Source organism: Scyliorhinus torazame, chromosome 3 (assembly GCF_047496885.1).
Source record: "Scyliorhinus torazame isolate Kashiwa2021f chromosome 3, sScyTor2.1, whole genome shotgun sequence".
Taxonomy (NCBI): Eukaryota; Metazoa; Chordata; class Chondrichthyes; order Carcharhiniformes; family Scyliorhinidae; genus Scyliorhinus; species Scyliorhinus torazame.
The window spans coordinates 200,469,880-200,483,111 of NC_092709.1; the positions used below are offsets into that span (position 1 = coordinate 200,469,880).

At 41.4% G+C, this 13,232-nt stretch overlaps 1 protein-coding gene across 4 annotated transcripts in view; it reads right to left on the reverse strand.

The window, feature by feature from the left end:
• fryl (furry homolog, like) overlaps positions 1 to 13,232 on the reverse strand; it is a 683,156-nt gene that overhangs the window by 193,475 nt on the left and 476,449 nt on the right. For all 4 annotated transcript variants that reach the window (XM_072496733.1, XM_072496730.1, XM_072496731.1 and 1 more), the window contains 6 exons: positions 11,725 to 11,816; positions 9,690 to 9,862; positions 7,402 to 7,562; positions 4,802 to 4,912; positions 4,426 to 4,580; positions 420 to 519 (listed from right to left, as the gene is read on the reverse strand). In XM_072496733.1, the coding sequence (XP_072352834.1) occupies positions 420 to 519; positions 4,426 to 4,580; positions 4,802 to 4,912; positions 7,402 to 7,562; positions 9,690 to 9,862; positions 11,725 to 11,816 (792 nt within the window). The remainder of the gene's footprint in view (positions 1 to 419; positions 520 to 4,425; positions 4,581 to 4,801; positions 4,913 to 7,401; positions 7,563 to 9,689; positions 9,863 to 11,724; positions 11,817 to 13,232) is intronic.

Genomic DNA, 13,232 nt, shown 5'->3' on the forward strand with positions numbered 1-13,232 from the left:
CATCTTCTTGCGGGGCGGACTTAGAGAGGACGGCAACTACGCATGCGCGGGTTGGCGCCGGCCAACCCGCGCATGCACGGATGACGCCCGTTATGCGGCGCCGCCTTTACTCGGGCGACAAGGCCTGGCGCGTGTAGATGACGCGGCCCCGATCCTGGCCATTGTCAGGGCCTGAATCGGTCGGGATCGGGGCCGTTTTGCGCCGTCGTGAACCTCGACGGCGCGGCCACTTCGGCGCGGGAGTGGAGAATCCCACCCAAAGTAATTACTAATTTCTCATGCTATTCTAATATTTAGATTTAGAATTAAGGGAATATTTTTATTGATGTTTAATAGCAGAAATAAATACATTTCAAGTGTCGTCTCATACAAGACATTGTTATTCATTGTGTGAAATTGATATCAAATCATTCACAAACCTGCAACAGTTGCATGGCAATTTCATAGATCTCTCTGGATGAATCAGCTGCTTTGAAAAGGATCAGGTTCAGAAGGGTCACGGTGTCAAACTGGTAATCCCTGTGAAGAAGTTCCAGAAGTTATCAAATATACAGACTAAAATATTTAGTTACAGTCTTATAATTAGTTTACGCAATGCACATGAGCAAAATCCAACAGCATCCCAAGCTAAATATGTCAGTTTGTTTACACAAAATATGTACACAATAGTCCATGAAGATCCAACTTGAAGAGCTCGTTTCAGTCAGAGCACTACCATCAGAAAGAAACGAGAGATAAATTGAAGCCACAAAGGACACAATGGAAAACTGTACACATTAAGGTCGGTTTATTAAATTAAAAACCTTCATTAACTTCTGAAGATTCATAATTAACAAAATTAGCTGCCATTAGGATTCCTCAAAACATTTAATATTTAATCGGTGTACTTTTCTAAGATGGCAAATTTTACTTCCACAACTTTGTGAATTCTAACGAATCACAGGTATCTCACCAATTCTGACAGCACAGTGCAAACAAAACCACATTTTGAGATTATTTTCCACTGTAAACACAATTGTACACTTCAAGCAACTTTTCAGTTTGTAACTAGCTTTAATTTTCTCTGTATCAATTTTGTCCATGTCCACAACGTGCACTGTTAGGCTCTGTAGCAAGGTCGCTGTCATTGCCTTCTATAATTGGCAACTAGGATTTGGACGAACATTGCATTAGTTGGTTCAGCCTCTGATAAAGGCCAATATTCCATTTGCTTTCCCAATTACCTGCTGAACTTGCATGCTAGCTTTTTGTGATTTATGCACGACGACCCCCAAATCCCCCTGTGCTACAGTCTTTCACCATTTAAATAATATTCAGCTCCTTTATTCTTCCTATCAAAGTGCATAATTTCGCATTTTCGTACGTTATATTATTCCATCTGTACAGTTTTGCCCACTCATCTAACTCTGGTCTATATCCCTTTGTAGACTGATTCTGTGTGTTATCCTCACCACTTGCCTTCCCACCTATTTTTGTGACAGCCTCAAACTTGGCAACAGTGCATTCACTTCCCTCGTCCAAATCATTAATATATAAGTATATATATATATTATATAGTGTTTGATGGTGGCATCACATTGGAGGTGATGGAAATGAAAAAGGATGATACATTGAACGTGGAGGCTGGTGGATGGAAGAAGAAAGCAAAGGGTATCCGATTGTCATTCTGGGACGGAGAGTAAGGGATAAGAGCGTAAGTATGGGAAGTGAGGCTGACGTGGCCAAGGACCTTGTCAACCACACAGTGGAGGAGATCTTTTGTTGAGAGAAAAGGAAGATATCAAAAGCACTAATGTGGAACATGGCATTGTCAGGTTGAACGTGAGGGAGAAGGAGAAACTTGGAAAATGGAGTAGAAACCTTAGAAGAAGCAGGGTAGGAGTATGGGGAGGCAAGGAAGTTGTGGGAGCCATTTGGATTATGTTGAGATTTCGGCCAACAGTCTATCTCCAGAAAATAAAATTGAAAAGTTGAAGAAGGGCAGGGAAGGGTCAGAGATGGATCACATGAAGGCAAGGAAAGGTGGAAATTAATTTAATGACATTTTACAGTTTGGGCAAAAGTAGGAAACAGCACCAGGCCAGTCATCAATCTGCTGGGAAAAAAAAGGTGATTAGCATGGAACAAAGAATGTTGCATGTGCGCAGGGACAGCTAAGATCCCTGTGTTTCCTAAAATAATACATTTTCTTCATAGGAAGGGTGTGAAGTCAAATAAGTCGCTCAATGTGAGAACAAAATCGGCCAGAACGAGGCGCGTGGTGATAAATGGAGAGTGGCTGGGCCTCTATTCATGGAAGAAGCTGTCAATGCATTCTTGTGCAGAATTGCATTGTACACAAACTAGACATCCTTGTTGAAAAGGAAACAGTTAGGACTGGGAAATTGTGCTGTGTATGTAGGTGGGAAGAGACAGGACGATGGAAGAAAATTAGAATGTGGATAGGAAGAAAAAAGTTCCATGGAGCAAGAACAAACTAAAACAATGAGTCTACCAAGGTAGTGAATTGTGAAAAGGAAATTAAAACAGGCAGCAGGGGGTTGGGGAACTATAAGGTTGGAAGTCATTGAAAGAAGATGTCTCTCCAGAGGAGATGAGGTCAGTGATAGTATGGAAAGTGATGACTTAATGTTTGGTGTGAAGAGAGATGCATTTTGATTTTGTGTGGGATTATGTTGGTATTCTGTGTAGGTAAAGAAAGCTGTATGTATTTTTGTGTATGTCTGGGGTTAATTAAACAGGGGGAGGGTTACGAGAGACAGGTTATCTATGAGCACTAAGTGATGAAAGGTTAAAGGTATTATTCTGGTGCATTTGTAATGAGAGGTTATGGAGGTGAGTTTGAGTTACATGTAAATTGGCTCTAACATTTGCATTGTGAGATAAGTGGGGAAAACTTTGTTTTTCAGCTGCTGAATTTCAAAAGAGAGTTCAGAGATGATAAGGAACCGTTACAATTTACAAAGGTTTAATGGGCAAACAGAGGAAGGTATGTTAAATTTTATTGATTTGAAAGTAGAGGCAAATTAGAAAAACATGGAAGATATTTATATTTGGAGAAGTTGAGTTCAAAGTGTTAAGAACATGGAACCGGATATGAAAGGGAAAAAATATATTCAAGGAGATCCTCTGTGAGCCTGTTTTAACTGTGTAATTTTAATTTTGTGTGATTAAGTTTATTTTTATTTTTAATAAATCTTTTAACCTTTAAAATTCTATGCTTTTGGTGTCAGTTCTTCCTTCTCATTTTTATAATTAAAGAAAGGCTTATGATCAATGAAACAGACCTCACTCTGGGGTCTGGCTTGCTCAGCAATTAGATTTGCTATGGTTGTAACATTCGTGGTGGGGTTATGGTCCAGGGAAGATAGGTGGTGGTGTTGAAGAGTTACTGTTCAGCCCCCGCAAGGTCAGTTTGCCAAAAAACAAGTGTCATGAAATTGCTGGGTGATGATCTTAGGGTTGGACTGAACGAACAATAGGCTGCAAGTTCATAGGGAGGTAGGTTAATGCAAGTGAGTGGAGTAGAGTAATTGAGAATGATGACATCACACAAGCAAGTTGCCAATGCAGAAATCTAGAGAGAGTCTGAGGCCAGAATGAGGGGTCCAGGTCAAACAAGAACTCTGAAGAAGTGAGAGAGGATATGGTATGCAAAGAAGACTCTCAAGGCCAAAAAGGCTGATGTGGAGGTGAGGTGAACAGAATAAGAGTTCAGCATTTTACTGAGCTCAAAAGTCATTTGAGATGAGTGGCTGGGGGAGTGGATGAAGCTTTTGCTGAAAGCTATTTGTTCACAGTGAGAGAGGGGATGGAGTCAGAGGGGATTGTGAAAACATGGAGAGAGGTAAATAATAGCAAATTACTGTGAATCTGAAACAAAAACAGAAATACTGGACAATCACAGCAGGTCTGACAGCATCTGTGGAGAGACACGGGACACGGAAGCACAGTGGTTAGCACTGTTGCTTCACAGCACCAGGGACCCGGGTTTGATTCCCGGCTTGGGTCACTGTCTGTGCGGAGTATGCACGTTCTCCCAGTGTCTGCGTGGGTTTCCTCCGGGTGCTCCAGTTTCCTCCCGCAAGTCCCTAAAGACGTGCTGTTAGGTGAATTAGACATTCTGAATTCCCCCTCCGGGTACCCGAACAGGCGCCAGAATGTGGCGACTAGGGTATTTTCACAGTAACTTTACTACAGAGTTAATGTAAGCCTACTTGTGACACTAATAAAGATTATTATTATAAACATTATAAAAGGGAGCTAATGCTTCAAGTCTGGATGACTCTTTGCCAAGGGGTAAAATTGGAAGGATAATTCAGATCTTCCCTCCCAGCAACCAACTGAAGTAACTGAGCTACCTTAGTTCCAGCTCACATATCCATTATTGCTTAGCCATCAATATGAGAACAGCTCAACTCATACCTGTTATGAAACACATTGGCTATTGCCTTGAAACATCCAGCTGCCACACGTCTTGAACCTGTATAGCATCGATCTACAGCCCAGTACATCAGATTACTTTGGTCTGGATTCAACTCTAATAAAAGCATTACAGCTTCACAGCCTAACTGATGTACCTTAAGGAAACATGTGAAAAATACAGAATACATATTAAAACTATAGAAATATAGATTTATTTCACAGATTATTTCAATACTATCTAAGTGTTGATTTTTCAGAACATGAGACCAAAGATTATGTTCAAGTTCATTTGATTTTTCATATTGCTCAAATTACTACTTTTATACATTACATTTATCGCACACATCTATGATCTACTATTCCAAGTATTTCTTACCTTTTTTTCTTGTGAATCCAGGATATTATCCAACCACTTGTACAGGTAGCCATCTGATGACAAACCTACATTATCAGACACAGGCCCACAACATAGTACAGCTGACATAGCCTAGGTGATGAAAAATGAGATTGACACAAATGATTCAAGAAAATAATTGTGACATTTCTCCTGGGCCAAAACAACATAGGTTTAGTGATAACAGTGCCTGTAGTATAAGGTTTGACAATAGGTTACAGCTAGAAATACTAACTGTTCAATCTATTGTTGAATTTAAGGTGAATGTGACACCGCAGTTAACAATTGTGTGTACTTACCCATGTAGTTCATCATAAGATTATTTTTCAAACTTACACTTTTTAAAATGATTTGACCAAGGTATATTTTGCACGACTTGGTACACTACTATTATTTGAAAAAGGGGAGTTCCACCAATTGGACTTGCCAACTCCCACACCCATATTTTAGATCTACAATCATGTTAAGCAGGCTCCATACCAGGAGCTCAACAGAATTAACCCCATTATGTCTTTTTAAAAACCTACAGGAACCCATTGTAGAAGTGGCGTATGTAGCCATCAAAAGTGATTTTGTGAAGAGGGTCCCCATCAACATGCCTTCTCATAATATTGGGATCAGTGACTCCAGGTATCATCTGCACCATGCGTAAACAATTAAGGTGCCAATATCACATTCAATTAGGCATCTATTGCTGAGATCAACAGAAAAACCCTAAAGGGCGTGATTCTCCCCCCCCCCACGCCGGGTAGGAGAATCGCCGGGAAGCCGCGCGGATTGTGCCACACCGCCCTGACCCCCGCACGCGATTCTCCCACCCCTCCGAAACCAGCGGCGCGCGATTCGCGCTGGGCCGCTCAGAGAATCGCCGCAAACGGCGAGCTATTTATCGATGGGCCGAGCGGCCGCCACGACACGACAGGTTCCTGCCGGTGCCGTCCTCCCCTGGTCGCTGCCGGCAGGAACTCTGTGGGAACGCAGGGGGGAGGGGGGGGCTCCTTCACTGGGGGGGCCCTCCGATGGGGTCTGGCCCGCGATCGGGTCCCACCGATCGGCGGGCCGGCCTCTCCCGCCCCGGGCCTATCTCCTTCTGCGCGCGGCCCCAGAACACCGGTACCATGTTGGTGAGGGGCCGCGCACGTAAGAAGTTCCCCGCGCATGTGCAGGATGGCGTAGCCAAACTGTGCATGCGCAGGATTGGGCTGCCCCAACTGCGCATGCGTGGGTTGGTGCGGCGCCCATTTGGCGCCGTGTAAGGACGCTGGAGTGGCGTGAACCACTCCAGCGCCGTGCTGGCCCCCTTTGGGGGGCCAAAATAGACCGTGCTCGGGCCCTGTTCACGCCGTTGTGAAACCCAACGGCGTTCACGACGGCGCGGGAACTTGGTCCGCGCCGCGGAGAATCGCCCCCATAATGTTTAAACTAAATTAGTGAAATTGTAGTCAAAACAGATTTGTCATATTATGCTCCCAGAAAGGGTCAATATATATGTCTCCAGTGGAGCATACACAACTCATTTACCACTGCAATAATGTACATTATTTAGTTTGCTCTTTCCCCCAAACATGGAACTCAACTCTTCAATTATGAATATATACATACCAACTAATTCATAAACTAACACTTTTACTGTGCATAACTTCATAATTCATGTCAAAATTAGCTCAGATCTAAATTATACAGGATTTGCGATTTAATCATCAACACATTCCTTTCAATATTACTCTGAAATGCCATGCACTAGTGAGAATGGGAGAAACAGGAAAAGGGTGGCTCGAGAATGGTGCAGGAGGCATTGAGACCGGTTCTGCAGCATGAGGTGTCTGTTCAAGATAGACAGATTGGGACAGGTGTTGTGTTTGGGAGGTTAACTAGTGCTGTAGGGGAGGGTTTAAACTAATTTGGCAACAGTATTAAACATTAGAGAAGAGAAACATGGTGCACAGAGGATGGGGAGAGATAAACTGGGCCTTCAGTTATGTGAGACTGGAGAAGTTCGGGTTGTTTTTCTTAGAGCATAGGTTAAAAGGAGGTTTTAAAGAAGTTTTCAAAATCTTGAATGGTATTAAAGTTTAAATAAATGTCAACTGTTTCCAGTAGTCAAAAGGTCAGGAACCAGAGGATATAGATTTGTGATTGGCAAAAAACTGAAGTTGACAAGAGATTATTTTTCTGGACTTCCTGTGGTCTGGAATGCACTGCCTACATTTCTAGTTAATGGCCGACAAAGAATGTGCCAAAACACAGTGAATGAAGAAAGAAGCGGACTTGAGATTGTTCAATACAGCAATCCCTTCACATGTGTGAATGCCACAACCGTAACTAAAATAAACCTGAAAATGTTTCTGATCCATCGAATGGGCACATATGGTTTATTTAGTGCCAGCAGTTGTTGCACATATGATTGAAAGACATAGCTTTTCACTGCTTCTGGTATGAAATTAAACTTAATTTGACCTTGCATACAGAAAAATATTGATCAGTAATATTTGTCAAATGACAGAATGCAGCTTGTAGGACATAACATAACACTACTACATATTGAATTAAATCTAACAAAACATATGGGGTATTGCCTGTACCTTTAATGCAGAATACTGGTGCCGGTTAATTTGCATGTTTCGATCACTGTACCTGTCCAGAGGAGTAAACATTATGCTGAAAGGACCGGCCCAGTGACTGAACAACATAAATAGACTATGGCGCAAACTCTGCTGTGGAAAAATAGCCCTGCGTTGGTGTACTGTAAGGAAATACAAAAAAATAAAATGAATATCAGAATGACTGCTCGATAAATTAAGTACTGTAAAATATTTTAGTTTTAAAACAATTTAAACAAAAGTCGCTTCTGATGCATGACTGTTAAACATCGGTCAAGGCACTGTTTATTTTCTTTTTGAATCGAGTGAACTCTCATACTCATGGATGATGGTTGTGTAGAATATATTAATTTCAAAACTACATTAGGTTTGCTCAATTTGACGGATAAAAATCATTGGCATTCTGATTATTGGACTAAGTTCCCACTGATTATAGCAGGTATGTTGCTGTCAATGCAGTTTTCCTGCTACACACGATGGGCAGTGGAGCCAACAATTTCTTTTAAAGAACAGAAATAATCCCCATTTTCTGCCTCCCCATGGTGACAGGTGGATAAAGACTCCTAGCTGCCTGAAAAGACGAACAGGTAATCACACTTTAGTGAGGTACAAACAGCTGCTTGAATTGCCTACAGTAGTAATAATGACAAATGATTAGCACCATTTGCCTGATACAAACAGATGTAAGTGGTGAGGTCTTTATTGAGAAATAACCAAGTGATCTTCAAATAAGACTGCCTCAGCTTTCCATAGAAGAATCCATAGAATCACTGCAGTGTAGAAGGAGGCTATTCAGCCCATTGAGTCTATACTGACCCTCTGAAACAGCACCCTACCTAGGCTTAATTCCCCACTCTATCCCTGTAATCCCACCTAACCTACACATCTTTGGACACTAAGGGGCAATTTAGCATGGCCAATCCACCTAACCCACACATCATTGCACTGTGGGAGGAAACCAGAGCACCCGGAGGAAAGCAACGCAAACAGGAGGAGAACATGCAAACTCCACACACAGCCACCCAAATTCGGAATCAAGCCTGGTTCCAGGTTCAAAGTCTAGAAGATTTCTTCTCATGTCCTCATTTAACTAAATGATAAAAATGGGTTTTAAAGTCTGTCTTTAAAATAGCTTTCAAGTTATTGGTTTTTGCTCACTCTTAATTCCTTTTTTAAAATTCCAAATGTTTACTATGTTATTGAAACATGCGACCGGATTTTCTGAGCAGTGGCAATCATTGCCGGGTTGCCGCTTAGCTCGTAAATTCCCCGACCTGAAGCTGCGCCACATGTGTACCAGGATCTTCCAAGCCCAGTCTTCCCAGAAAAGTGCAGTGTCACTCATGGAACTCTTGTTGCAGCGGAGTAGAAGGGGAAGACAGTGCGCCTGGCTGTTTTATGGTAAGTCTAAAGGTCAGTGTGAATGTTAGCAAGGCAATTACCATGTAGCTCGACACATCATAACTTCCACAGGATCCCAGCGCACATCTTTGAACCAGGAGACCGGAAAGTTTCACAATGATATATAGTGCACTTGCAAAAGGAATAGTGCATTCTTTTTTTAATAGATTCCCTACAGTGCACAAGGAGGCCACTCAGTCCATCAAGTCAGCACTGACCCTGCGAAAGAGCTCCTTACCTATGCCAACTCTCTCGCTCCGTCCCTGTAACCCCATCTAACCTGCGCATCTTTGGACTCTGGGAGGAAACCGGAGCACCCGGAGGAAACCCACCAAGACAGGGGGAGAAAGTGCAAATTCTACACAGACAGTCTCCAAGTTAGGAATCAAACCCGGGTCCCTGGCACTGTGAGGCAGCAATGCTAACCACTAAGCCACCGTGCCACCACTTGCTCATTTCTATTCATTCTAATTTGCAGATGCCCTTCCAATTACTTAGAGCAAATGGTTTTTGTATCACTTTTCTTACTTTCTCATATTCTAGTTTTTAAGGGTAACATTACACTACAGAAGTTAGTCAAACTGGTACAGTGTAACTTCATAGTTAAGGCCTGATATAGGTCTAACAACTGGTATTGATGTAAAACCAACTTGTATTAAACTGATGTTAGTTATTATGTAAATACACACCAAGACTGAACCAGGTAACGATAAACTACACCTCTTGTTGCTATGAATATTCTAAATGAATAAATATTACTGTCCGTAACTAATTAGAAGACATTCGATCACATGTCTGTTAAACACTCTCACTGCATACTATTTAATAACTTTTTTTACCATATTAAAGCATTTTGTAATTATGCATACCTGGGACATTTTGAATGATATTTGCCACCAAGGCACTGAAATGGCATCGGATATCCTTTAACGTGTCAGAATCCTTGTCGTTCTCAGCTTCTAGTAGCTGCCTTGTTAGATCAACATACTCCAGCAAAGTGTTATTCAGGGAATGTGTTTCATTGTCAAGGCCTCCACTTCCACTGATGTTTGTGAGGATTCGGGAAGGAAAAACAAAGAATACGTAAGAAAACCAAAAACACAAACAAAGCTAGCCAACTTTAAGAAAAACCTATGCGGTCACGGTACCAGGATATTTGGGAGAAATGTATGGTGCTAAATTTAGAGTGAAATTTCAAGTAATGAACAGATAAATTGGGCCTCAATTGTAGCTGTTCTTCCTTAATCAGAAACACCAATTAGAATTTTTAACATTGGAATGATGCCATGTTATTTCCAGAATAACATATAACTTCAACATAATACCACAAAAGACTACAGATCTGGTGCTAAAAAGTGCACTGAATTTACTCTATCTACATTGGTATAGATACGCCCAACTTTCCCGATAACCCTTCTGCACGAGAGCTGGTATACACCGGTGAACTGAAATATGTGTCCCCAAGTGAAAAGTGAAGCTTTGCTTCCTCTCAAAATTTGGAATGACATATTGCACTTGAAAGGCCTTTTGGCTAAGATCAAGCATCAGATCAAGCCCAAGATAAGATGTAATGCCGTTTCTTGTTAACTTGAATCTTGTACGTTTCTTATAGAGACCACAAATTGGATTCAATTTGAATTGATTTTTGGAGCATGCAATGAGATTGATTAAGGGCTTGCGTTGTCCTTGTCCACTCTGCGCATTGGTTTTGTAACTTTAAGAATGGAGTAAAAATTATATTTTAAAAATCCATACACGTGGCAGAAGTTATGTTATATAATGTGCCAACACATGCTCAGTGATGCACTAAGTTTGGGAGAAAATTGCAGTTTCATGACAATGAATTGAGTAAACTGGACAAATCAAGCAAAGTAGTTTGTTTAACATGACGTTCAGTATGAATGCTGAATAAGTATAACAAAGGCTATTTTTCTTTCCCAATATAACCTTTAATCATAAACCTCTCCTTATAAGCAGCAACCACTGCTGCCCCATTTTCTTTTGTCAGCCGTGTCAATTTGTTTGCCTGATGCCAATTCTGTCAACCTTCTTCTCCTGTTCACTATCCTTCATCTCCTCTTTGGACTCTGCCCGCGGATCAACAATACGTTTCTCCCCATTTCCAGAGAATGTGCATTCATTTGAAAGCAAGTCCATTCCCATCCCAATCTTATTTTGAATGATTGCACTGACTTTGACAGGTACATGGCTGACAGTTGGTGATGCCTCACGTCTTCATGAAGCTGCCAACGCCTGAATATCCCTTCCAAAATCTCTTCTGCCCTGAAGATCACACCTTGGTCTCACGTCCTAATCCTCTAACACCATCCACTCCTTTGAGCACCTCCTTTCGTCCAGGCCTCTCGCATTCCCAATAATATCCTTGGTCCTGCCATCCTCCCAAGTTCAATCAAGAGTTTCTTGCCAATATATCATTCCTCCTCGTCTTCTGCACTAACTCCTCATCCTCTGTGATTTTAATGTCTATCTTTACTCACCTTGCCAACAATCCTCATTTGCTGCCCCATCCCATCCTCCCTTAATCTCTCTACCCATATAAAGCATCTGACCCAAAACTCACACCCACCGCTCTGATCTTGGGTACAGGAGAAAGTGGTGGGGGCTTTTGTGTATGCCTACATAATGAATGCAATTAAGTTATTTAACTCTGTGGGACAGAAAACAATCCTCACATGTTCCCTCCCCAACCATGAGCACAGGTCAATTGTATTTCACCTTTTGCTAGTCTGATTGAGATCAGATATGCGACCAGACTGCTTCTGGTCTTCTTAGCTCAGCATCCCATCAGTCCCAGCAATCAGTAACTGTGTAGTACACCTTTAATAACCAATCTTGCAATTTGTTGACATAGAACTGGAATCTAATTAGATGTTTGTTACTTACCTGTGACTAATTACACCAGCATCTGCTAGTAGCTCAAAGATCCTCACGAGTTGCACCCGCAAAATATCTCGACGCCTGCGCCGTTTCATGTTCTGCATCACAGATAAAAATATTACTTAACCACTGCCTAAAGTTGCTTAACTGACTCACGGTAAATAAAAATTATAGCAAGTGTGTGAATACAGTCCATAAATTTTCAAAGATGCACATAATATAACTGTCAATTACAGACAATACATACAAAAGCATCTCTTTAAACCTTGGTGTATTAAATATGCTTGGAAGCTTTCATACTTTATTCATATCAAATTACTTTCAATATTTATCACATTATCTTGGAGAAATAGAAGTACATTTTGAAATTACTGTAGTTGGAAATTGACAAATCTTACTGCTGGCTGTCGAGCAGTGTATTATTTTTCAGTGGGCAACTTCCTACAATACAGTCAAACTTCAGCTTTTATAGGCTGGCTTTGGTTTGGTTGCAAAAAGCTGAAAATGTTAGTGAAGCTACAAAACAACATTCCAATACAGAAAGGTAAACTCAAATGTGTGCAAAAATTGGATAAAATACTTGAGAAGTAACAAAAATGACATGCTCTGAAATTGGCACATACGAGAACCAACCACAATTCCCGGCTGAAATATTGAATGGAACTACAGAATCCTTCCATGATGTCACAATAGTCTACAGTTTTTCATTTGCATAAATAACATTTTAAAACTACAGCCATCAATTGTGTAAACTGAATACAAAACAAGCCCCAAACAAACAACTCAGTTGTGACTTGTGTACAGAGGTCAATTCCACTTATTTAAATAAAACATCGTACAGATACCTCCACCCTTTCTTGAAATTAAATTGTTACCTTGTCTTTTTTTGGTGCAAAGGCGAGACCAAAGGAATAATCCTCTTGCACCAGATTATAGAATCATAGAAAATAAAAGCAAGAGGAGGCCATTTGCCCTTCGAGCCTGCTGCACAATTCATTATCATGGCTGATCAAGTTCAATACCCTGATTCCGCCTTCCCCCCATATCTCTTGAGCCCTTTAGCCCCAAGAGCTTTATCTAATTCTTTCTTGAAATTACACAACATTTTGGCCTCAACTACTTTCTGTGGTAGTGAATTCAATAAATTCACCACTCTCTGGGTGAAGAAATTTCTCCTTATCTCAGACCTAAAAGGTTATCTTTAAACTATGACCTCCAGTTCTGGACTCCCCCACCATCAGGAACATTCTTTCTGAATCTACCCTGTCTAACCCTGTTACAGAACTTTGTAGTTTCTGTAGAATTTTATGAGATCCCCTCTCACTCCTCTAAACTCCAATGAATATAATCCTTACTGATTTAGTCTCTCCTCCTACGACAGTCCTGCCATCCCAGGAATCAGCCTGGTAAACCTTTGCTGCACTCTCTCCATAGCAAGAACATCCTTCCTCAGATAAGGGCCGGGATTCTCCCCTACCGGGATTCTCCCCTACCCGGCATGGCGGGGGGTGGTC